The sequence below is a fragment of the Falco biarmicus genome, chromosome 2, assembly GCF_023638135.1.
Source record: "Falco biarmicus isolate bFalBia1 chromosome 2, bFalBia1.pri, whole genome shotgun sequence".
In the NCBI taxonomy this organism is placed as follows: domain Eukaryota; kingdom Metazoa; phylum Chordata; class Aves; order Falconiformes; family Falconidae; genus Falco; species Falco biarmicus.
Window position 1 is genome coordinate 79832918 of NC_079289.1, and position 22123 is coordinate 79855040.

General features: G+C 43.5%; 1 protein-coding gene across 1 annotated transcript; it reads right to left on the reverse strand.

The window, feature by feature from the left end:
• Positions 1-400: 400 nt before the first annotated feature.
• TMPRSS3 (transmembrane serine protease 3) lies at positions 401-20902 on the reverse strand. Its single transcript, XM_056329979.1, has 13 exons — positions 20715-20902; positions 19180-19324; positions 17157-17267; positions 16150-16266; positions 14243-14366; positions 13066-13191; positions 12289-12332; positions 11383-11548; positions 9759-9928; positions 8016-8111; positions 6723-6865; positions 5092-5244; positions 401-3599 (listed from the first exon to the last, which is right to left on the reverse strand). The coding sequence occupies exons 1-13, from the start codon at positions 20730-20732 to the stop codon at positions 3579-3581; spliced, it is 1434 nt and encodes a 477-aa protein (XP_056185954.1). The 5' UTR covers positions 20733-20902; the 3' UTR covers positions 401-3578.
• Between the last annotated feature and the right edge of the window lie 1221 nt (positions 20903-22123).

Consider the following 22123-nt stretch of genomic DNA (forward strand, 5'->3'; position numbering starts at 1 on the left):
TGCTTGTGTAATATATATAAAATCAGAGATTAAATGCAATGATCCAGTGTGCTCTTTCAGTTCAGATAAGAAACACTTCCTTGTACATTCCCTAAAGTTTGACTGCTGAAGTGACTCACTTCTTGCTGTCCTTGAAGTAACCTCAGGCTCTGCTGCACTGTGAAACTGCTTCTCACAGGGCTATTTGTTGAAGAAAAGAAATATGATCTGCCTATCTTAAAATGGTACTACACTAACAGAGATACTGGAAAGTGTGTACTGTTCAGGGATCAACCAAGTCTGTCAGCAAAACCAGCACGATTTACAATGCAGCACTTAGAACATAAGATCTCAGTCTGCTTTGTTTGAACGTTGAAGACAGTCAAAAAATTGGACAAGGTAGATCTGTTGAGGGTTTTTTTAAGTTTAATGTACAGTTCTTGAATTTGCATTTACAGACCTATATGAATTTTGCCTGTGAGACAGTCCCTACGAGCAGAGCTGCGTGGCATCCCCACCTCTGCGCAGTGATTGCTTCCTGGTGCAGGACGCATTAACATATCAGCAACATGCCACCTCTCAGAAAACACTCTGGCTTTCTCAGACACCAAATTTAAACTTTTTTTTTTTATGCTTATCTCTGTATCTTTGCAGAAATCACCTTCTTATTTGTACATCTCAAGTGGAAAAAAATGAATTTCAGATTGGCCAAAGGAGAGTTTATCCATCTGATGCTTTTCAGAGTGTCTGGGGAAACTGCATATTGAGTAAGTCACATCTGATTCATTCAAACTTATTTGTCTCAGTTTCCAGACTTAACTATCGTGATAACAGGAACAGGTGACGAACAGCAAAGGACTTTTTCTTCACATGCTGGACATCTCTTGTGAAGTTATACATTGGATTCGTTTTCTGAGAGTCTGTTACATGTTGATGCGAGTTTTCTCCACAAGCTGTGCATACAAGCAGGTTGTATTTCTAAGGGATACTATGGCTGTAACATAATCCTTTGTTAAAGCAACCATTATTGACTAGCGATCTGAGTTCACAGGCTAGAAGCTGTTTCATCAGCCTTTTTAATAATGTAGTAGATATGCACTCCTCTGTATAAAGATCTTAAATTCTTCCAAGGTGTTTATCATGAAACGCCTAATCAGGATTAGCTAAACTAGAGCTGCCTTCAGCCCCACCTAGTTTGGTGGGCCTCTGTACGTGCATATGGAGTGTAGCCAATTATTTTCCTTGAATAGAGAGAAGAAAATCCAAGGAAAAGGAAAAGCTTGGTAACCTGTCATATAGACTCTTTGAAAAGCTTCTTTACTGTCTACCAGTTCATTCCAGCTGTAATACTGAGTACCAGTAAAGACCAGCTCATCAATTCCACCTCTCTGAATAAAGCAAAAAAGCAATGCTCATTCTGTACAAAAACCTTCCCACAGCAAATTTCTCAAAACCTCATGTACCTTCACCTGAGTTAACACAAAGAAATCTGCTAATATTGTACTTAGATTTCCTTTAAAACTCCTGGCATGCATATTAATGGCATAAGTTGAGGGAGGAAAATCCAGCTTTAGAGAGTGACTCTTGTATTCTGCCTGTACCTAAGACACCACAGCAAGAGGCATAAAAGAAATCAGAAGAAAGATTTGACTGAGCTAGGTCTGCCCGTAAGTGACTGTCATTGACCTGGGGGTCAAAGTGACTTCTTGTTGGGAAGACTTTGCTAGCTTTCTACATTTTACATCGAATTTGTCTTTAATATAAAGGCAGACAACAATGGATACTTATTGTACAGTCTTTTTATGAAAATAGGAGTTCAAAAGGAAATTTCATGGATCCTTTCTGAAATACCAAATAACTCCATAAGCTCAGAGAGCAGTGCTCTCATCTCCAGACTGCTGATAATACTAAAACATGAGCCATGCTGGGGATGTGAAAATGTTATGATAACAAACAGTGAACATTAGAACTCTTCTGAAATTGTCCTAGTTACACAAGGGTTCAACATACTTTGTTTTAATTTTGTCAAGGTTCTGTCAAGTTGAAATTTTCCATTTCATTTCAGCTTTCGTGTCATCTTTGCAATAATCCTTCCCTCTTCTTTTTAACAACATGATATTTTTGGAAGTGCTGTTTCCACTGCACTGCAGTTTCTTTAGCTAGGGTGAAAGGTATTGATGCAATGTCCTCTGAGATCAAAGTTTGTGTCCACAGAGCAACGTGGAGGTTGACAGTTCATGCAGGTTTGCTGTCCTGCTGTCCAGGTTTTGACCCGACACATTGCAGTGAGAATGCAATTCCAGTTCCACTAGCGCTTTCTTGTGGCAGTGGTAGATAACAGTGGTGATGCAGATACTGATGTAGAAGCATACAGACTGCATCCAGAACCATATTTCAAGCAGATCAGCAGCACTTGATCAGATTATAAGATCGATTTGGGCTGATATCAAAAAGTTCTGACAATATTATCCATTATTCACCCTACCTAGTTCCTGGCAATCAATCTAAAAGAAACAACTTTCATTCCAGGATTTTTAATAAGGGCAAGTGCAAAATGATCAGGTGTTTTCCAACCTAACAACACAAGGCTGTTATGTTAAAATGGCTTGTAAAACAGGAAACCACAGCGGCACCTCAGATGTTTTGCCCCTCGCCTGGCTGGCATCTGTTCATCAACACCACTGATGCCACTAATAGATGCAAAGAGGGCAGATTCTGTATTGCCCTGTCTGCAGAGAAAGGGAGGGAAAACAGGGAAGGTGACTGAGCACGAGTGCCTTGGTGAACTGCACTACATGATGTGAGCTTGGGGATATTCAATGGCTGTTGCGCCGCATGGTGCATCATAGATACAGCAATGATTTTGACTCTCTAGCTTATTGAAAGGCAGTAAAGAAGCTCCTTTTCGCTTTCAGACTGTTCAGTAATCTCAGAATTTTTCAGTAAAGTTACAACCTGTGTGTAGCTCATTTCAGAGCTATTTACCACAAGAACAGACCTAAGAATTCAGTTTTTAAGGACTTTGTTCACAGCCACACGATGTAAGATTTGAATCCAGGGATTTTTCCTAACAAGAATTGAACATACTTGCCAAATGCTTGCCAAAATTGCCAACTGCTTGCTTCCTGCCTGCTTTATGACTTCAAAGCAAGCTGCTTCTGGTGGTGCAACAGAGCATGGACTTTATATATGAATACTTTCAGGAAAAAAGTCTTTTTGTCTCTGGTTCTTGGAAGGTAAGTACTAAAATATTAGCTAGCAACCTGATCTGAAGTTGCTTTAGTCTTTTACTCATGGTGCCTGCAAAACTTCATTGTGATAGCTTCCCACGTTATCAGTCTTAGCACTTTTTCTACACATGTAGCTGACAGTAAATACACATGCCCATCATCCTGCACCCAGCTGCCTCTTCCATCCAAAAGAGGCTAAATGTGCAACAGTTTTCAGTAAGTACAGTTACCAATACCAATAGGAAATAGTAAAAAGTAGTCTGTGAAGGTACAAAGCTCAGAGCAGGTGTCCGGAAGAGTGTGGTGGGTCCTTCTATGGGGCCAAAGCATGATGTGGGTTTTCAGAAGCCCAGCACGCTGCCATTCTCCTCAGGTCTGCAGTTCTTCTCTCTGGGAAGCAAAACCAGTTATGCATCTATTCAAATGCTCATGTTGCTGCCTACTGAACTCTGAAAGGGTTCAACACAATCAGAACTCTGATTTTTTTTCTCCCTCTTGTACTAGGGTCGCCAAAGGAATCGCAGGGCTGCTGAAGCCAGTTCTGCCAGCTGAAGTTCTTCAGAATATCAGACCACCTCAACAAAAGAGCTGTGGTCCTATTCCCATTGTGTGCACTGTGAACTTGAGCAAATGCCATCAGCTTCTTTCAGCACTCCACTGGTTCTCAGCCTTGCACGAGCTGATACAGGCATGTAAGACTCATCAAGGAATATGGTTACAGGGGATGGAGGAATACGTTAGTAACAGTGGTAGATACTGCATGCATGGAACACATGTATGCAGGGAGATGAGTACGCTTTGAAATGGGTTATTTTGTTTCCTCTTGGTTTTTCCCTTGCTGTTTTTTTGGGTTTTTTTGTTTGGGTTTGTTTTTTTTTTTCCCCCAGGGGTGGGAACCTTTTATTTCTATTCAGATTTAATAGTTGAAGTATTAATACTTCTCATACAGTAATGTATGTAGGTCACTGGTACTCCCCCTAGTGCTATAAACTTTTTGCTTCCTCCCTAGTGGGAGAGCTGGCCAAAATGGAGGCAGCAGAAATTCTGTTCACAATGTTCAAGAAACATCTTGGGAAAGGACATCGACTAATTTTCACCACGTAGTGGAAAGCAATAAAAAACTTCTCTTTGCACTCACAGGAGACAACCTTTAGCAAAACATTTGTATCCTCCTGAAAGTCTTTACCCTTCTGCAGGGACACCAGTGAGCCAGTGGGACAGCCTGGGGTCTCTAAAATGTCTCTAGATGGCTCTGCTTAGGCAACAAACCCCTGCCTGGGAGTCCGCCTGAAACACAACGACTCGCTCTGCTCAGCTGACTGAACCCAGCACCTCCCTGGCAGCACTGGAGGGGTGCCGGCAGCAGAGGACCTGGCCTCTGGAGAACGAGTGGGCCATTGTCGGTCAGGTGAAGGTGGCTGCAGCATCCCCCCACCTCCTTGCCTCCGCTCTCCTCTCCTTCAAGCCAATGCTGTCTCCCCCCGTCACCAATTTCTTTGGCCCTCTCAGCTTCCACTCTCCAGGCTTTTTTGTAGCAGCCTCATGGCTTCAGGTAAAGTCCCCTAGCATCTCTTCCCTTGCTCCCCATCTCCTTACTCAGCCCTTTCACACCTCCCTGCTCCCTGCTCTGTGCCTCCAGGCCCCCTCCCCAGTCACTCCCATGCTCCTCTCCCCTCTCTACCCCTGCTCCAGTGCCCCCTGCATCTCTCTAAGACTCCTGCACTCTGCTCTGCCCGCAGACCTGCACTGGTCCCCAGACATGTCCTTGGGTCAAATGTGTTCATATGACATGACTCAGCTGTGACAAATATGAGCTAAACCCTGCGTGGCACAGGTGGAGCAAAGCAACAACCCGAGATGGAGAGACAGGGCAAAACCAGACCTCCATCTGTTCATGGATCCAGTCCAGGAAGGAGGTGGTTCGGCTGTAGACGCCTGGCTTGTTCTTTTCTGCACAGCCCACTCCAAAGCTGGTGGTCCCCACCAACTTCCAGATGCTCATATCTTCACATGCTAAAGGGCCCCCACTATCTCCCTGGAGGACAAAGAATTAAAACAAATGTCAGCGCCCCAGAAAAGGAGGGGAACATCTATTTAAGGGGGCAGGGAGAAAGGCATAGTCCAGTAATTCAGCATCTCCTGTTTCTGCTCTCTTTTGGGTCTGGGAAAAGCATATGCTATGGCAGAAGTTGGAGGCTTCTTGGAGGCATGTATTGGTCATATTTTTCTTTCCCCAGGTAGCAGCACAGTACAACAGAAGCAACTTTGAAGCCTGCTATTAAACAACATTTAGGTGCTGGGGAGTGTGCCTGTCCTGCAGGCAGGGCATCGCTAACCTGCAGTCTCCATGCCGTTGTCTTGGTCTCTCCCCACTGCTCCTGGCTGCTGAGCTGAGCTGAGCCGAGCCCAGGGTCACAACAAGAAGCTTGTACCCCACCCCCTTTCCTGCCTGCTCCTGCCTGCAGTCTCGCACACTGCTTTTCTGCCCCTTCCCAGACACTTTGCTAAGCAGATTTGAGACTCAGCTGACTCACATCAAAGTACTGGAAACTCTCAATTTAATTTGCTGGGGCAGTTCCCTGCCCTATGAGCATCAGAGGGAGCACAATGAAAAAAGGTGGAATTTGGAACAAGCCTCTGCCTTTGGTGAGTAGGGCTCGTTTTGTCACTTGGAGCAGTATGCTGAGCATGCTGCCTTTGGGCAGCTCTCCCAGGCATACTGACATACTGGGTACATTGCTGAGTACATGTGCAAACAGGGGCTTAAATGAAGATCTGTGTAACTAATGCCTTTGCTTTGTCTTGTCCCATGCATAATAGGGACTAAGCAAACATGAAGCTCCTCCTCAGCCCTTGCTCCATTACTAGCTAGGTGAGTTCACATCAGTGCGTTTGTGGATGAGACCTTGCACAAAGTGGGCACCATCATGACTCTGGGAGTGATTTTGAATCATCACCACTGCACATTGCAAAGGATCCTCTGATCCATCACTGCTATGAACCCCTCTCCCCCAGAGTCATTACCAGTCCTCTGAGTTACTCAGACACCTCTCCCTTTCTTTCTTCCCCTGCCTCACTCTACTGTCTCCAAAATCACATGCTTCTGCTTCTTTCTTGATATATGCTTTGCCTGCTTTTCACCATAAAGTTTCTACACCTTGCAAGTCTCCAGAGCTGCTCACCGTGCAGTGCCATTCAGTGCAGTGCAGAGGCCACAGCCAGGGCAAAGAAAGGATGGCACTGTGCTCTAGCGCATGCAAGAAATTTAAAAATGTCTTAAGTAAATTTGGCTTCAGAAATAGTAGATATGGTCCCACAGAAGAAATATAAGAAGGGAATTGTAGCATATGAATGCATACACAGTCAGTGATCGATACTCATGGTAAACAGGAAATGGCACAAACCCAAATGTTTGCCCAAGAAAAGCCTGGGAGTGCCTTCTGATAACTTATTACTCATGTTTTTCCATTGCTGCTGTTAATGAGCACAGCTGAAGTTTGGAAACTTCCATACCTGGCAGGTGTCTACCCCTCCCTTTAGGAAACCAGCACAAAGCATTGAAGAAGTTATGATTCCACCGTAGACATCCCTGTGATTGCAAATTGCATTAGAAATCAGAGGAACACCTGCATAATTCATGGTGTCAGATGTATCACCTGTTAAAAAAACAACCAACAACAACAAAAAAAAAAAAGAAGAAAAAACCTCTACATCCTTGAAACTAATTTCTAATTATAAACATAAAATGTTTCAGTATGTGAAGAATCGGCAAGCAAGGGCAAAAGAAATACAGTTAAAATGACAATAAAGTAAGGCAGCTGTCTCATCGCTTCCGGAATCCAGTAACTGGTATCTCTGTAGAGCTCTGGATTATCACAGTATATATATAGTATAAAGCTGTACATTATACGTTTCTACTTCAAACTAGACAATTAATGACACAAATGAACTTAAAACTAGTAGGACACTATCTTCAATACTAGTGCCAAAATTTGTTTCTAATTTATTGCCTGTTCTGTTAGTCAACACATGATCTGCAAAGATCTGATTTATTTTATAAATATTTATTTTATCTTATTTGGAATCTGAATGGATCATTTCTACAAATGGGAGTATGTGCACAGTCCATTGTCAATATATAGCTGACACTTTATGCAGTAAATCTTACTTTCATTTTTTCCCCACCTTTTGCTAAAACTAGCTGTAGGTCAGATAACATGCTGTTCTTGTTCTTTGAACAAGAACATGTTGAGTGAGATGAAGGAAGAATAATTAAAAACAATGACATGACAATTCAAGCATTTTGTCATGAAAGTGATTCAGTATATATTATTGATTAACACGACCTGTGAGTAATGGTAAATATATATATATATAAATGACCTTTTCTTTGTGACATTATTCACAGATGCAATTTCTACATCATCCAACCTGACTGAAAATGCATACATGCTTTCTCTGGAAAAATGGAGGATTGATTCTTGCAATCATGCTGTGCTTTCTGCGCTCAAAGTCATAAAGGACACAGCCTGTTTAACTGAGGCTGAGTACAACATTGTGAACAGTGTTGCTGTCTACATGTCATTTTCAGCCTTTTCACAGGGTGTACCTATCCATTCCTTGTGAAGCGGGTTTGTATAGCACTTTTGCAGTTCAGAGTGAGCATAATACTTAGGAATATGTCTTCTTTCCTCCCCAAGATATTCCAGAAAATTTAATGTTGAACAATGCTCCAGCCAAATCCTGTATTTCCTGTATGTGAGATGTTTTCATGTAGTGTAATCAACAGGAGACCAGTTTAAATACCTCCTTCTACAGTTGCTCCCCATCCTGATATCCAACACATTTTCCCTGCTGGGAAGTGTTCGCCAAAGTTAGGCAGACAAATTGGCTCTATGTGACCTATTAAAAAAAAAAAGACAAACAAACCAAAAATAAAAGAGAGGGAAGAAAGAATCACTTTTCAAATTTAGCAAAAAATGGTATGCCTCAGTAAAGCCTGAGGACTTGTCTTGCAGTGGACTTGTTCTGAACACGACCCAGTCCCCACATAAATAGCCTGGCAGGTCTGCAGGTCTTTTGCCTTGTGGCAAATACCTTGGGTTTGAAACGGTACCTACACTAGGGCTCGTTAGTTTCAAGTGTGAAGCAACAGAAGGAGGTGTTGGCAGGTCAATGAACTGAAGAATGAGCAACAAGCAATGCACCGCATATGCAGCGGATGGGCAGATCAGAGGCCCCACAACACCCTGCCTGGGCAAAGAAACGGCACAACTGTATGGCACCTCCTAACAGATGGTGTGGAATGGCATGTACAAAGAGCCGTGTGTGCACATCCCTGCGCTCTTCTGAAAGGGCAACCAGAGGTCTGGGCTGCTTTTTGCTTCCAACCCACTGGCTCATAGACTTTCAGTGCCTTTGCGCTCTGGGGCACTGAATACCGTGCAATACGGTCAGTGTTTGATGCTTGCAGGGACAAACCGTGACGTGTCAAGATGAGCTGGCACTGAGCAAAGGGAGGGAAGATGCAAGGTATTACTGGGTAATTCCTAGCGGTTCAGTTCTCCACAGTGCAATGACCCCAGCTCAAAGCATCAAGCCCCCAGCCTGGAACCTCCAAGCCCCCTGGGCTGCCCCAGCCTCCCAGGCATAGCAGGTGTCTCGCTCAGGGATGGAGCCATTACTGTTCTTGACAACCTCCCAAACTTATCCCTGAGCAAAAGAAAACAGCTCTAGCTGAGACATAAAACAAAGCAAGACCAAGCTTAATGCTAATTCAAAGTGGAAGTTTGAAGTGTTTCAAGAGAATTTATTTAGGAACTGACAATCTAGATTCACAGAGAGCACCAGCTCCCCCTTGCAAAGAGCTCACAGTCATTAGAAGGTATTGGCAGGTGGTCATTTAAATTCATACTATTATACGCCATTTCAATTCACTAACTGTGTCAGCTGTAGGTAGCATTCTGCTGAGAAAATAAAAGTCATTTTCATTTAAAAGCATAATTATATTTTAATTACCTTTTCTTCTCTTTGAAATTTAAGCTTGATTTTCAGCTTTGGACACTGCTGGATCTCCCCCATACCCACAGAAAGGGCACAATAAAAATCTCTGTGACCTCCAAGTAAAATGAGGTGGGGTATTTATTTTAGAGATAGGGAAAATATTTAGAAATGATAATGTTAATGTTTGCCTATTATTAAATTCTTTCAGTAATTGAATGGACTGGGAATACTTTGCAGAGCCCTACGACCAAATTGTTGTTCTCTGTGCTCGGGTATAGAGTACAGAGGAGTTCCTGATACTGAGGCTGAGGGGTTTCTGCTGATGCGGTCTGAACAGGCATCACTGCCTTGCCATCACAACTGCAGACTGGCTACATCTGTGCTGCACATCTCTCATTGCTTTTAGAGGCAGTGGGGATCCACTTGACAGTTCTAGGTCAGGCGTAGGGTGCCAACAGAAATTTCCCTGTCTGTACTAGGAAAGACCCTTCCCACTTTTAGCTAGAAAGATGAGAAAGTCAATTGAAAGCTAACAGAAAGATTTACCATTGAGAGCAAGTGGTGCTGCCAGTTTCATCAGTGCTATATCATTTCCCATTGTCTTGGGTTTGTAATTTCGATGGTATATAATTTTTTCCACTGAATATGGGTGAACCTGGGTGTCTTGATGAGTCACAAAACCAACCTGCACACTCCACGAGCTCGGCAAGTAAAGGCTGAAACGAAGAGGTAGGAGAGAGTGAAAAATCTTAAAGAAAAATCTCAGGTTTTCTAGTTGTCCTCTGAGCTTATGAGCCTTGTAAGGCTCCACAGGCAAATGCCTACAGTCTGCTGTAGTTGCTTACCTATGTTAATATTGGCTATGTTTTGCATCTATTGCAAAAAATGTAGAATGAGTGACTGATCTTAGTAACACACTGGGTCACTTGTATTTTACCTCTGTAGTTTTCTACAAATATACGAGTTTTGCACTGGCCTACCTGTCTGTCCTCCTGGGTGACCCCACAGCAGTCAATGCTGCTGCTTGGCACCCTTGTGCTCAGCCATCTGGCTAGATCAGCAGCACTTATGGAAGGTGCTTCTGCCCCCAGTTCATAAGCAGCCACATCTTTCAGCCTGCGGCACATGAGCAGCTCCTCTTCTGGCCTCACCCCACAGGGCTAGCAATGGGCTGGCAGCAGTGCTGGGAAAAGGCTTCAGGCATGTGGGTTGTGTTGCCAGCTCCCATCCTGCATCAGCCTTTGAACACACCACAGCCAACTGGGTTGTGGGATGGAGCTAAGGACAAAAGTCCTAAAATGCTTAATTCCCCGAGTAATTGTTTTTGTGGCAAGACTGGAATCTGCATAGGATCTAGGGGTGGGATTCATCTGTCCCATCTCTTCTTGCTACTGGGTATAAAAGCATCCTACAGGACTTGATCAGAAGCAGGCGGGTATTGTGGGTGCCTAGAAGTGGTCAGAAAAATCCCATTTTAGCTGTCTAAATGTCTTTGGTGAAAGTGAGCTCGAGTTTGTAAGAGTGAGAAGAGCTGTCCTGCACTATTGGCCATAAACAGACAACTCATTATAAATAAGAGAGAAGGCTGTGTTTATAACAACGCAAAGGATAGGAGTGGAAATAACTGTTTTAGCATCTACTTACAACTGAAAGACTGCTTCAACAGCATAAAAAGGAACAGTATGTGGTAAAGGGCACTAAGCACGGCACAATTCACTACCTACCACAACTGGAAAAGGATTAGTGTAATTTATTTTGGAGCTCCAAATTACCAGAGCAGCCAAGCCCAAATTCCTCCTGAGCTGTTAACTCACACACAATGTACAGAAATTGCAGATTGGGATACCTAAAATCTGGTGCTTAAATATTTTAAGCTGCTTTCCCAGGAAGCTGGGAGTGCCCAGGTTATCTGAAAACTGGGGGCCCTGATTTGGATCACTTCTTGGGGAGACTTTTTTTTCAGTAAAGACTTGCACTCATGCAAGGAGAGAGAGAGATGGCTTAAATGTTATTGAGCAAGCCCATGAAATAAGGATAACCCGATCTCTCCTTCAGTTCATTTTGAAGAGAAATCACAGTGCATTAGCCCTCCACTGCAGTGGCCCCCCATACAGACCCGCTGCAAGCAGGGCCAGTGGGACACCCCGAGCAAGATGACTTAGGGACTTACTCGTAGACGCAGTGGGCAGCTGTGATGATCCAGCGTGGGGTGATGACGGACCCTCCGCAGAGGTGGTGTCCGTGAAACTGCAGGCTGACCTGCCAGGGCCATTGCCGGGGGGAGGATGCATTGCCCCCCACAATCCGTGGTCCATAGCTGGCCCGTGTCCCGCACGCTGCCAGAAAGCAAAGGTTACAGTCCACGGAGGTTTGGTCACCTTCAGCCCCTCTGCTCCCAGACTTGCTGAGGCTGGGAGGTCTCTGCAGCAGAACCAACCCCATCCCCATGGCCCACATCTGGGGCTGCTCCCAGAGGTTTCTCCTCCTCCCTGCCATCCCTGAAGCATCGTGCCTGGCAGCCTGTATGGGGGCTGCGAGGTTCACGTTTTCTCCCCTGCAGATGTAGTGCTCAGCTGAGCTGTAAACTCCAGCATTCTGCCCTTCTTAAACATACAGGGTCCCAGGGGCCCACATAGGCAACCTGAAGCATCTCCTATCCCCAGTGATTATTTTGATGCTGGTTTTTGACCTTTTCATATTCCAATCTGAGAACTAGCTGATACGGAGAGGTGTGGGGTGAAAGCTCAAATGTTAAGACAGAATTTCCTATTCACCGCTGAGATGGCAGGGTTGGAATTACACTATCAGTCCATGGGTTCAACTCCCGATCCTTAAACATCTACTTCCTACTACATTCTCACCAAAACGCTCCTGATACCTGATGTTCCCAGTCTGCCCTTTCAGCCTATGCTCACTTTCTGAAATTCTTTTAAGCTTTATATAATAAATATTGTTTTTCTTTTGTGTGATAAACCGGTGTTATAGTATGCCCTGAGTACACAATTTCACTCAACTCTTGCCATGCAGTGGATGAAGGACAGTTTCTGATTTTATTTTCGTTTTTCTTGATTCTTACCCAAACACTTTAAGATGATCACATTCCCAGAAGTACATTCCTCTCTAAGACAAAAAGACAGTGCAGTATTAGCTTCAATTCACAAATACTGGGACATTTTTCAGTATTGTGTCATCTTCCTGTACAGCTATGTGCACATAAATATAAGTAACTCACATACTGAAATAGGTACAAAGTCAGGTACTCATCCAATCTACTCAGGGCATTTAGCTGAAATACTTAAGTTAGGAGCTTAAATACCATCAGGAGCCCGCAGACCATATGCTGCCCTGCTGAAGAGCGGTTCACTCTTCGGCAAGGGGAGGCTTATCAGTGATTTTCAACATGTGATCTGTAGTCTCCTTGGATCCATAGCTTGCTTCTCAGTGAAAGGTAACTAAGAAAAACAAGCAATTGTCAGGAGGAAGAAATGGACCATAAAGGGTTCATAAACCCACTGGGAAATATCTGGGAATCTGTAAACTGAAACAAACCGCTTCACAGTGGGAAAAGATAAGCGCCTGGTGCCTATCCATTTGCAAAAAAAGGAATCACGGGACAAACAGGCTTTTCAAATAGCTCATTTTAAAGCCTTTGTTGACTTTAATGGGCCTTGGATCAGGCTCTTAATTTGTACTCCAGCAAGACTGCTACTGAACCTTGGTTTATGACACATAACACCATCAACCACTTATGAAGTACTACATGCCTGAAAAACAGGCAACAGTCTTAGACCGTTACTAATTCTCCTTCTATTGATTGCTTGCTTTCTGTCAGGATGAGCACGCTGAGGCATACCTGAGGTTTGTTGCATTGTGCAGGGATGTCACTTGATCAGCTGATAACCAGTGGCTGAGGGATACAAAATGTCTTTGAAACTGTTTTTCAACTGCAGCCACGGGCAGGTAACCTGAACTCACGTAACTGCAAATAAACCATAAACACAGCTTCCTCAGACAGCATTTCAGTAATCTGTTTAAATAATTCAGTGGTTCTGCTAATGAAAACCCACTGTAGCAACCACAATAATTGAATTCTGATACTTGATAAAGTAATCCTATCCTCCCCAAGTAATGCTTCTTATCACGTGCATGTATTTTTGCCATAATCATGCATGGAAGTCACACATGCTGAAAGGAATTTAACTGGCAGAGAAAGCAAATTTTAATTCTAGTATTCCAATAAAGCTTTTATTGTAACTGGTTGGCACATTTCCTGAAGTACTAACAAGCTCATTGTATCCTTTTTCTAGAGTTATGTTTTGAAGCAGGGAGGATGAATAATTTGTAATTTTTTCTTTTCTTTTTTTTATTGAACAATTGAGATGTATTTTGTACTAAAGGCCACAAGAATTTCTTCAAAAGAAGCTTTATACTGTTAACTATAAAGCGCAGAAATCAGAATGATGCCATTGTAAGAAATAACATAGCATCATTGCAAGCCACAACTTCAAATTCTTTCTTAATTGTGTGAAAGTTTGTGAAACAAATGGTCCTTTTTCAGGAAGGGGATCAATCCAGTAAGAACCACCTTACTAGGTTATTCTCTGATTGTGAGGTGGTTCTTAACTCATAACAGATGTCATCACATGTATTATATATACAATTTTCCTACAGATAAAGTAAAAGAAATGAGAATAAAAAACATCTGAGCATTTTCCATATGTTTACAGCCTTTCTGACAGGCTGTAAGCTACTAGAGAGACGAGTAGGATTCAGGCACCTGCACCCCATAGGGAAGATTTAACCAAACCACTGTATTTGGCCATCACTGAGGATTCATAACAGTGCACAAGTATTCAGGACTATTTCCCACATCATCCCAAATCTCCTGAACCATATAATTCACAAAGGTGTATTGATAAGTCTTTCTTTCTTTTAAAGCACAGTCTAATACAAGGTTTCTTTAGAAAGACTGAAAACTTCAGAGTTTGTTCAAAATGCCAAATAAAGTTTCTTCCATTTTGTGTTCATACCTTGAGAAACCCAGGTGTTTGCAGGTAGTATTTCCATACTCTTCTTTCCAGTCATCAGAGCAGACCGTTCGCCAGGACCCAGAAGTGAACACCTGCAGCACTGCTTTCTTGCCACTCAACCTGACTTTGAGATCCAGAAGAACAACATGAGTTGTGAAGAAGAACTATTGGGTACACAACAGGTGCACAACAGTGTCCATGCAGCATGTGGATAAATGTGGCATACACATTTCTTGGCTCACTGAGTTTTTACTGCTTGACTTTTTCATTACTTCGATGCTTTGACAGATTTTTTTCTGTGCTTCCCCCTCCCCCTCCCCACCCCCACCCCCCCTTAAGGAAGGGAACCAAGGCACACCAAGCTAAAAGAGCCAGGAGGAAAAAGTCCGTGCTCATGGGAATGGATGGGGGATGCTAGCTCCATCTGTATTAAAGAAGGCTGCCTTGCCCTCCGACAAGCCAAAGCAAGTTTTGCTCATTGCAGTGAGTTGGAGCTTCAGATGCTTGGCACCAAGGAAACCTACAATCAAGAAAACTGATGAAGGGTGGTTGGCACCTCCTACACTGCACAGTGCAATCAGAGAGGTGGGTGCACTTGCATGCAGACATCTCCAAGCTTCCATAGAGTTTCCTATCTGCTTCCCTTTTCTGAAATGGGGCTGGCATGTCTGGGCTGATGAGCATGTAAAGACTGGGGAGAAGAGGGGTGCACAGGTCAGGAGCTCAGGTCCCAAGGATTCCTTCCCTGTGCCAGCCAGGCTTTGCTCAGCACAGCCCTTCCCCTGCAAGCTGGGTGGCCCCTGGCCAAGAGACCGATGGAGAAATACTGCAGGAGGCCCAGGTACAGAGCCACCACCCACCACCCTTTGTCCTGCATGTCGCCATGTCCTCCTCACCCCTGTGCCCCACACCACAGCTGCTGCCAGGGTGCAGAGCCCTGGATGAGCAGGAGGCACCTGGACCTGGAAAACGGCACATCTACATGGTCTGCCCAGAGAGAAGGGAGGTCACTGCTGGACAGGGATTTCCTACAGGCCCATAGGCCAGTGTTATGGAAGCACAGAGGCAGACAAGAAAAGCAGACATATTGCCCACAAGCTCCACAGAGGCCTGAAGACTCCCTGGGGAAAACACACAAAAGGTTGAAAGCATTGTGCAGGGTTAGCTGGGGCCAAAAGCTCATTCCTCATATGGCACAGATGGAGACTTGTGCTGCCTCCTTACCTGTAGGTACAGGAGTCAGAATTACAAGTGCACTGATCTAAAAATCAGTTACTTTGTTTACTAATACTAGTACAGTCCTTTCCCTCCAGTGGCTGCAAACACTATAGTCATCTTCGATAGCACAGGACAGGAAGGGACCATTTAAAACGTCCCTGTGACGCCTGAAACCATTACAGAGAGAAACTCAGACATGGGGCCATACATTCTATACACGAAGCAGCAGACTCCACAATACTCAATGCACAAAAGGCAGTGCTGATCTCTCCTGTTCCCACATCCCTTAATATTAGGCTTTTGCAATCTTCAGAACCAACACAGTGCAACTGTGTGCTGGTGAATACAGAGAGTGCTGTATACACACACTTTAACGCAGTGATGGTGTATGTTGCAGGCAGAGGAAACGCTAGCAGTCATAAAGCATCTAGACTTCTAATGGAGAAACATGCCCAATACGGCAGTAACAATATTCAGCAGTCATCACATTTGTCCTAAGAGCAGTTTAATTTCTCACAAGCTGTAAATCAATACCTCAGAGAGATTGCCCCTCTGAAGTGGTGATTTAGATAATACATTAGTCTCGATCTTTCTTGTCTCACCTGAAGTCTTTACAACATGCATTTCTTGATAATGTGCCAGATGCTACAGGAGGAGGTAGGAGGGATTTATAATCAAATTTGAATTACCACATCCGTACTCATCCTCCCCTTCTTTACAGTTGAAGACACCATTGCACCTGGCTGATTTCTGGATACACTTAAAGGATGATCGGCAGCGAAACTTCCCAATGCAGTTGTATTGGACTAACAAGAATGAGAGAAAACAGGGTGATGAAAACACACTTTGATATTAAATTAACACTTCTGACTTCCATTATCTGGCCAGATTTCTCTCTTACTAAGGAAAAGAAAACTCCTGTACTCTAGGAACTTTTGAAATGCAACCTGGAGGTTGCTACTCGGTGCTGCTAAACTCATCCATTAGTAATGACTCGTAGGATTGGCCAGCCTTGCTGTCTGTGCTGACTCCTTCTCAGCTCCCTCTACCAAATTAATGTTTCACTCCAGGACAAGTTTCTGCCTGGTGCCTCAGCCCAGCAGCAGCAAAGCAAGTAGACCCTTGCAAAATACGGTCAGTGCGCTCTCTTCCTGAGGGGATGCCTCAACCTCCCACAAGCTTATCCCTGTTGCAGGTGTGGAGGTACTGCTCTAGCATCAACATATTTGGCACCTAGACCTGGACAGGTCACACTTCCCAGTCACAACTAAACTCATTCTGCCTTTTCTTTTCCTTTGCAGAAATTGTTCATGATAGGGGAAAGTTCTTTAATTCTCTGACAACTAACTTAAAGTGAATTACAGGACAAAAATAGGGTGTGCACTACCTGAAGCCTCCCTCAGTTTCTAAACTCTTAGCTCACCACCCGAGAGGAATCGGTGAAGTTTTACTGGAGAAAGGTTTCATGGAGCTGCAGGTTCCCACGTTGTAAATATTACACCAATCCTCTTATGAGTGCCAGATCTGTTTTATCCCTACATGTAAATAAAATTTAAAGCCATCACATCAGCAAGATTTTTTATTTCATCAAACAAGCCGCAGCAGTAGTTTAATTCCATTCTAAGTAAAAGGCTCATGAAAAATTAAGCATTTGAATGGTTAAGCGAGAACTTAATGAATAACTAATTGTACTCACCACCCAGGCCAATGGCAACTGCTAGGATTACTGCAAGGAATAAGCCACAGATATATGGGAAGTATTTTAGAGAGAGAAGAACATGGCACACAGAAGGTGGTTCGATATCTCCTAGAAACCAAACAGAGAGGATAGCTTCTGTGAAGTTAAATCAGCTTGAGTTTGCAATGAAAAAGATTTATCTAACATTAAACTAGATGGCAGTATATACATTTCATGAGCTGACCTGACCCGGAGGGGTTCAGATCCCTTGACTCAGGGGCTGAGAACACTCCAAGTGCTTTGGGGCTGGCTGATGCTCTCAGACATCCCTTCAGCATTTGCCCCACAAGTGGTCTGAGTCACATTCTTACAAAGCACCTGGCGTGGCCTCAATGCAATGAAGGATATGAGCTCTACATTTTATTTTCATGGGTTACATCACACTGTGAGCTTTAGAAGTATACAAACACCTTTCCTGAAAACATGAGTCCCAGAATAAAAATTAAATTCAGACCTGGTTTGTTTGTGTAATCAAACCTGTGTGCAGGATACAGGTATAATCTTTGAGGACTTCAGAACACTCAAATGGACTAATAAATTCTTTCAGTGGAAGTACAGAAGAATAAGCTAGTTTGAGTCTCCTCCATATGACCGTTCCTATCTGTGATGCCTCCTGACTCTTGCCGGTACCAAGCCCACAGTCCCTGTGCTCCCTCCAGCTGTTAGCCCCAGCCGGATGCTGCTCTGAGTGATGAGCCTGGGACAACAAAAATCCTGCGATGAGGCCAGAGGCCACATAGCTCTGTCTCATGCACCAGGGAGCTAAGTCACATGCACAGTGCATTCCGGCACAGTTGGGGTAGCAAAGGCATGGAAACAGAGCCTAAAGATTTGAACAGGAGCAGGGATATTAGAGAAAGGCAGGACTAGCTAGTAAATAGGTGTTCAAGACAAAAAGGAGGAAAGTGACTGGTCCTTTTGGACTTGGAAGTAAGGTTAACTGAAAGTGATAGAAAGCTAAATTTGCAAAAAACAGGACCCCCAAACTGGTACTGGAAAACAGCGATCTGTTCCAAATTTTGCTATAAAGACAAGGAGAGGTCTGAGCAATGGCTCAAGGCTGAGCATTGAGTTCTCAATGAAAAAATACGATTCTGAAGTTAAAATATTCATCATTAGTAATTGCTGAATATATTTCATGAACTGGACTAGTCCTGCGAACAAGCCACCTCCATAGCTGACCCCAACATAGTGGTATTGTCAACAGTTCACTTGTTTCATACGTATTCTGATATACAAAGAGCAAACTATGAGAAAATGGCATACACAGCTCGGTCTTGGGTACACACTGGAACTGACAGAATCTTGTCTTCAATTTTAATTCATGCTGCTCTTCACTCTCATCATTCTTTAAGCTTTGAATTTGAGATTGCCAGACACTTATAATCAGTCAAGAATGAGGAGTGTCTCCCAGGGCTTATAGACTCATAAGAAAATCCCAGCCTACACAGACTGTCAGCAACAGCTGAGTAGCTGGTTTTGGCAATGGAGTATAGACCAGAAAATAGACAGCTGTAGTAGCTAATGGACTAGAAAATTAAATTGCTCTATCTTCATCCTTGATGCTCAGCCTGCCTCTGTTGAAGCTATTTTTGCCATGAAACCTATGGGAAACAGCAAACGTGCATGCTATCCCTCCAAGGCTGTATTGTATATTTGGTTTTTTAGTGGGCCAAATGCCAGGTTGGTAAAATTTCAAGTAAGCCATTCAAAAACGTGTCTGGGAAGTGTGAGCAAATATTTGCTATGTGGCTGAAGTGTGTGAATAATCTGGCTATGAAAAATGCTTACATATGCAAGCCAGCCAAGGTGTCACCACCTCTTAATATGCTGGCAAACCTCATGGCTGGGGAGTGAGGTTGTGTTTCTTCTCCAGGTGATTCCTTTCTCTGACTGAGTGGGCAAGCATAATTTTGCAGGGCTAAAGACCTACATTATCCATTTACATTACAAAGATCAAAAAGCTCTGCAGTGTCCCTACCAGATCCATCTGCAGTGGGGTCCACTTTTGCTTGTGGTATGCAAAAAAATCTTTTGAAGGAAAACTCAATTTCTGACACTGGTGGTTCGTCGTCTGTAACAGAGATGATTTCAAGACTTCCAGTAGTGGGACTTGTCTCTTGTACCTGTCTCAACAGGAGAAAAAAAAGAAGAAAAAAAGAAGATAATCACCTTGCAAAATGTTATCATAGAATCATAGAATAGTTTGGGTTGGAAGGGACCTTTAAAGGTCATTCTAGTCTAACCCTCCCTGCAATGAGCCCCATCCAACCTGACTTTGAATGTTTCCAGGGATGGGGCATCTGCTACATCTCTGGGCGACCTGTTCCAGTGTTTCACCACCCTCACTTAAAAAATGTCTTTCTTATACCTAGTCTAAATCTACCCCCTTTTAGTTTAAAGCCATTACCCCTCGTCCTATTGCAACAGGCCCTATTTAGAAAGTCTGTCCCCATCTTTCTTATAAGCCCCCTTTAAGCGTTGAAGGGCCGCAATTAGGTCTCTGCAGAGCCCTCTCTTCTCCAGGCTGAACAACCCCAACTCTCTCAGCCTGTCCTCATAGCAGAGGTGCTCCAGCCCTGGAATCATTTTTGTGGCCCAACTCTGGACCTGCTCCAACAGGTTCATGTCTTTCCTGTGCTGAGGACTCCAGAGCTGGACACAGTGCATTATGTATCTAATGTTCATGAGAGGAGCTCTTGTAATAAACTTACCAGCAAACTAGTGAAGTTAATTTTTGTTTAAATTTGTCTAAGCACCATAGCTACTTTTAATAACTCACACTGGGGGTGTGAATCCGTCCCCTGTTCTTTAATTGCAATAGGAAACAAGAGAAAGACTAAACAGTGTATGACATCCACACAGCACCTGACAGGATCCTCATGCAGGGGCCACTGAATTTTACTTCATAAAACCTTTGATCGCTTTCTACACAGTGAAAAAGAATCAAAATGGGCTATGCTAGAATTCAAGGTTAATAGATTTGAAATGCTAATTTCTGACTCCAGTTCTGCACACTGGCACTGGCAAAAGGAATCAGACATTTGAACTCACAGGGGTGTGAAATAGGTCCAGGTTTGTTAAAGACAGTGGAGCTGGTAAGCTGTAGAAGTGGTGGGTTTGTAAAGTCAGTCCCAGAAAATGCTTACAATGACACATCTTAGGTGAAGAATACATGTTTTGTCTACGACACTATATCTTTAAGTCACCTGGAATATCTTTTCATTTTTCATCAAACAACTGCAATAGGGTTTCTACTCCTTCATTTGATAAAAATTTAACATACATTTCAATGAACATAAATTAAATTTTACATAGAATCTGCTAGCTTTAAGGCAGAGAAAAGGACAACTTACTGTGCATGATTTTTAAATATTAAAAAAAAAAAGCCTTCTAACTGGTGCATAAGTTGTCCACCAGGAAACAAAACAGCATTGTGAAGTACACTACACAAAAGCTAAACACTGATGTGGCATTTATTTAGAGGATATCACATGCTCCCAAAGTTTCACTCACCTCTTCCTGAGAAGTCATAGTTAAAAGCAAAACTATTTTCCTTCTTCATTATCAAAAGAAACCAAAAAGAAATTCTGAGGTTGCTAAGCCAGTCTGCTCTGGAAAGGTTTTCACTGAGCTGCCCGTTCAGTCATCTGTCGCATGCGGCATTACGGCAGCATCCCGTGTAACTCAACCTGGTGAGGGTATCAGGTAGCCCCTGATGGCATGGCTACGGAAAGGGGAAGATAAAAATTCAGCACGCTTTTTAATTAGCCTAAGAGCATCAGGTAATATTGTAGCATTTGCAAACCTTTCTGTAACCTCCCAGCAAAGGAGCAGCACAAATTGCACAGCCTCATGCTTGCTCGTCTTTTATCAAAACTCGTGCAGCTGAGGAGTCTGCAGGCAGCTGTGGGTGGTGGAAGGCAGAAGCCCCAGGTGCTTCATCTCTTTGGCACACAAGGCCCACAGGCTCACCTTGTCTTCATTCACTTGATTTAGCCTTCACTGTGTGCTTGCAGAAAAGAGCATGCTTAAAGACCCATGTTCTAGTTATGGATAACTTTTATAAGTCAATATTGCACAATATTTTGGAAGTGCTTCTAAAGCAGTATCTCTTCTTTCTGAAGTATCAACTTATTCATACTCTGGGATTTAGAAAATTAAAATATATGCTTAGCTTCATAAAATGCTCAAGAGTAGTAAGAATTTGGCTTGGCTTTTTTTTACTAAGAAGAGAGAAAGAGGACAGAGGGGAGGCTGTAGGGAACAAGGAGAAGGAGAGATGAAGCAAAAAACCATAGCAGTGTAAGTGAAACAAGGCTCCTGAAAGGCCAGGGAAGAAATGAAGGTTTTCCCTGACAAAATCCATGTTCCTGGAACATGGCTGTGATGAGGGAAGCTGTTCAGTTCCTCTGCTGTGCATAATGGAAACTGGCACTTCCAGAGGAGAGGACGCCACATCATGATCCTGTTAACTGTTCACATCTAGTCCATGACATCAAGAGTTCATGATCTCTTATGACACTCCTTCAGCAGCCTTCCATGGAAATGGGGAACACAGGGGAACACCTTCAGTGAGGACAGCCCAGAGCAGAGAATATTGTCTCCATTTTGTCTGCTCTGTCCATGCTGGAAACCCTGGGGACTAGCTAGTGCAGCTCTGCAAAGGCTCCCATGGTGGGACTGGCACCACCAGAAAGGACAGGCTTGTCCCTGGTGCCACCCTGAGCTGCTCCAAGCCCAGCCTCAGGGCATGATGTCTAGATGGCACATTGGATTTGGCCTTGCACAGCTCATCACCTTAGGCTGAGAAGACCAAAGCAGGAGCTATGTATGATAGGGTCAGGAGGACAGGAAAATCAAGCCAAACAAGGAAAGCATTTGGCCTACAAACTAACTTCTTACATGCTGCAGGACATCCCTGT

Coding starts and splice junctions, on each gene's coding strand:
- TMPRSS3 (XM_056329979.1), bottom strand. Junction 5,245..6,722: donor GAGGGGTAGACACCTGCCAG/GTATGGAAGTTT, acceptor TTTGTCCTCCAG/GGAGATAGTGGGGGCCCTTT. Junction 3,600..5,091: donor GGATCCATGAACAGATGGAG/GTCTGGTTTTGC, acceptor TTTGCTTCCCAG/AGAGAAGAACTGCAGACCTG.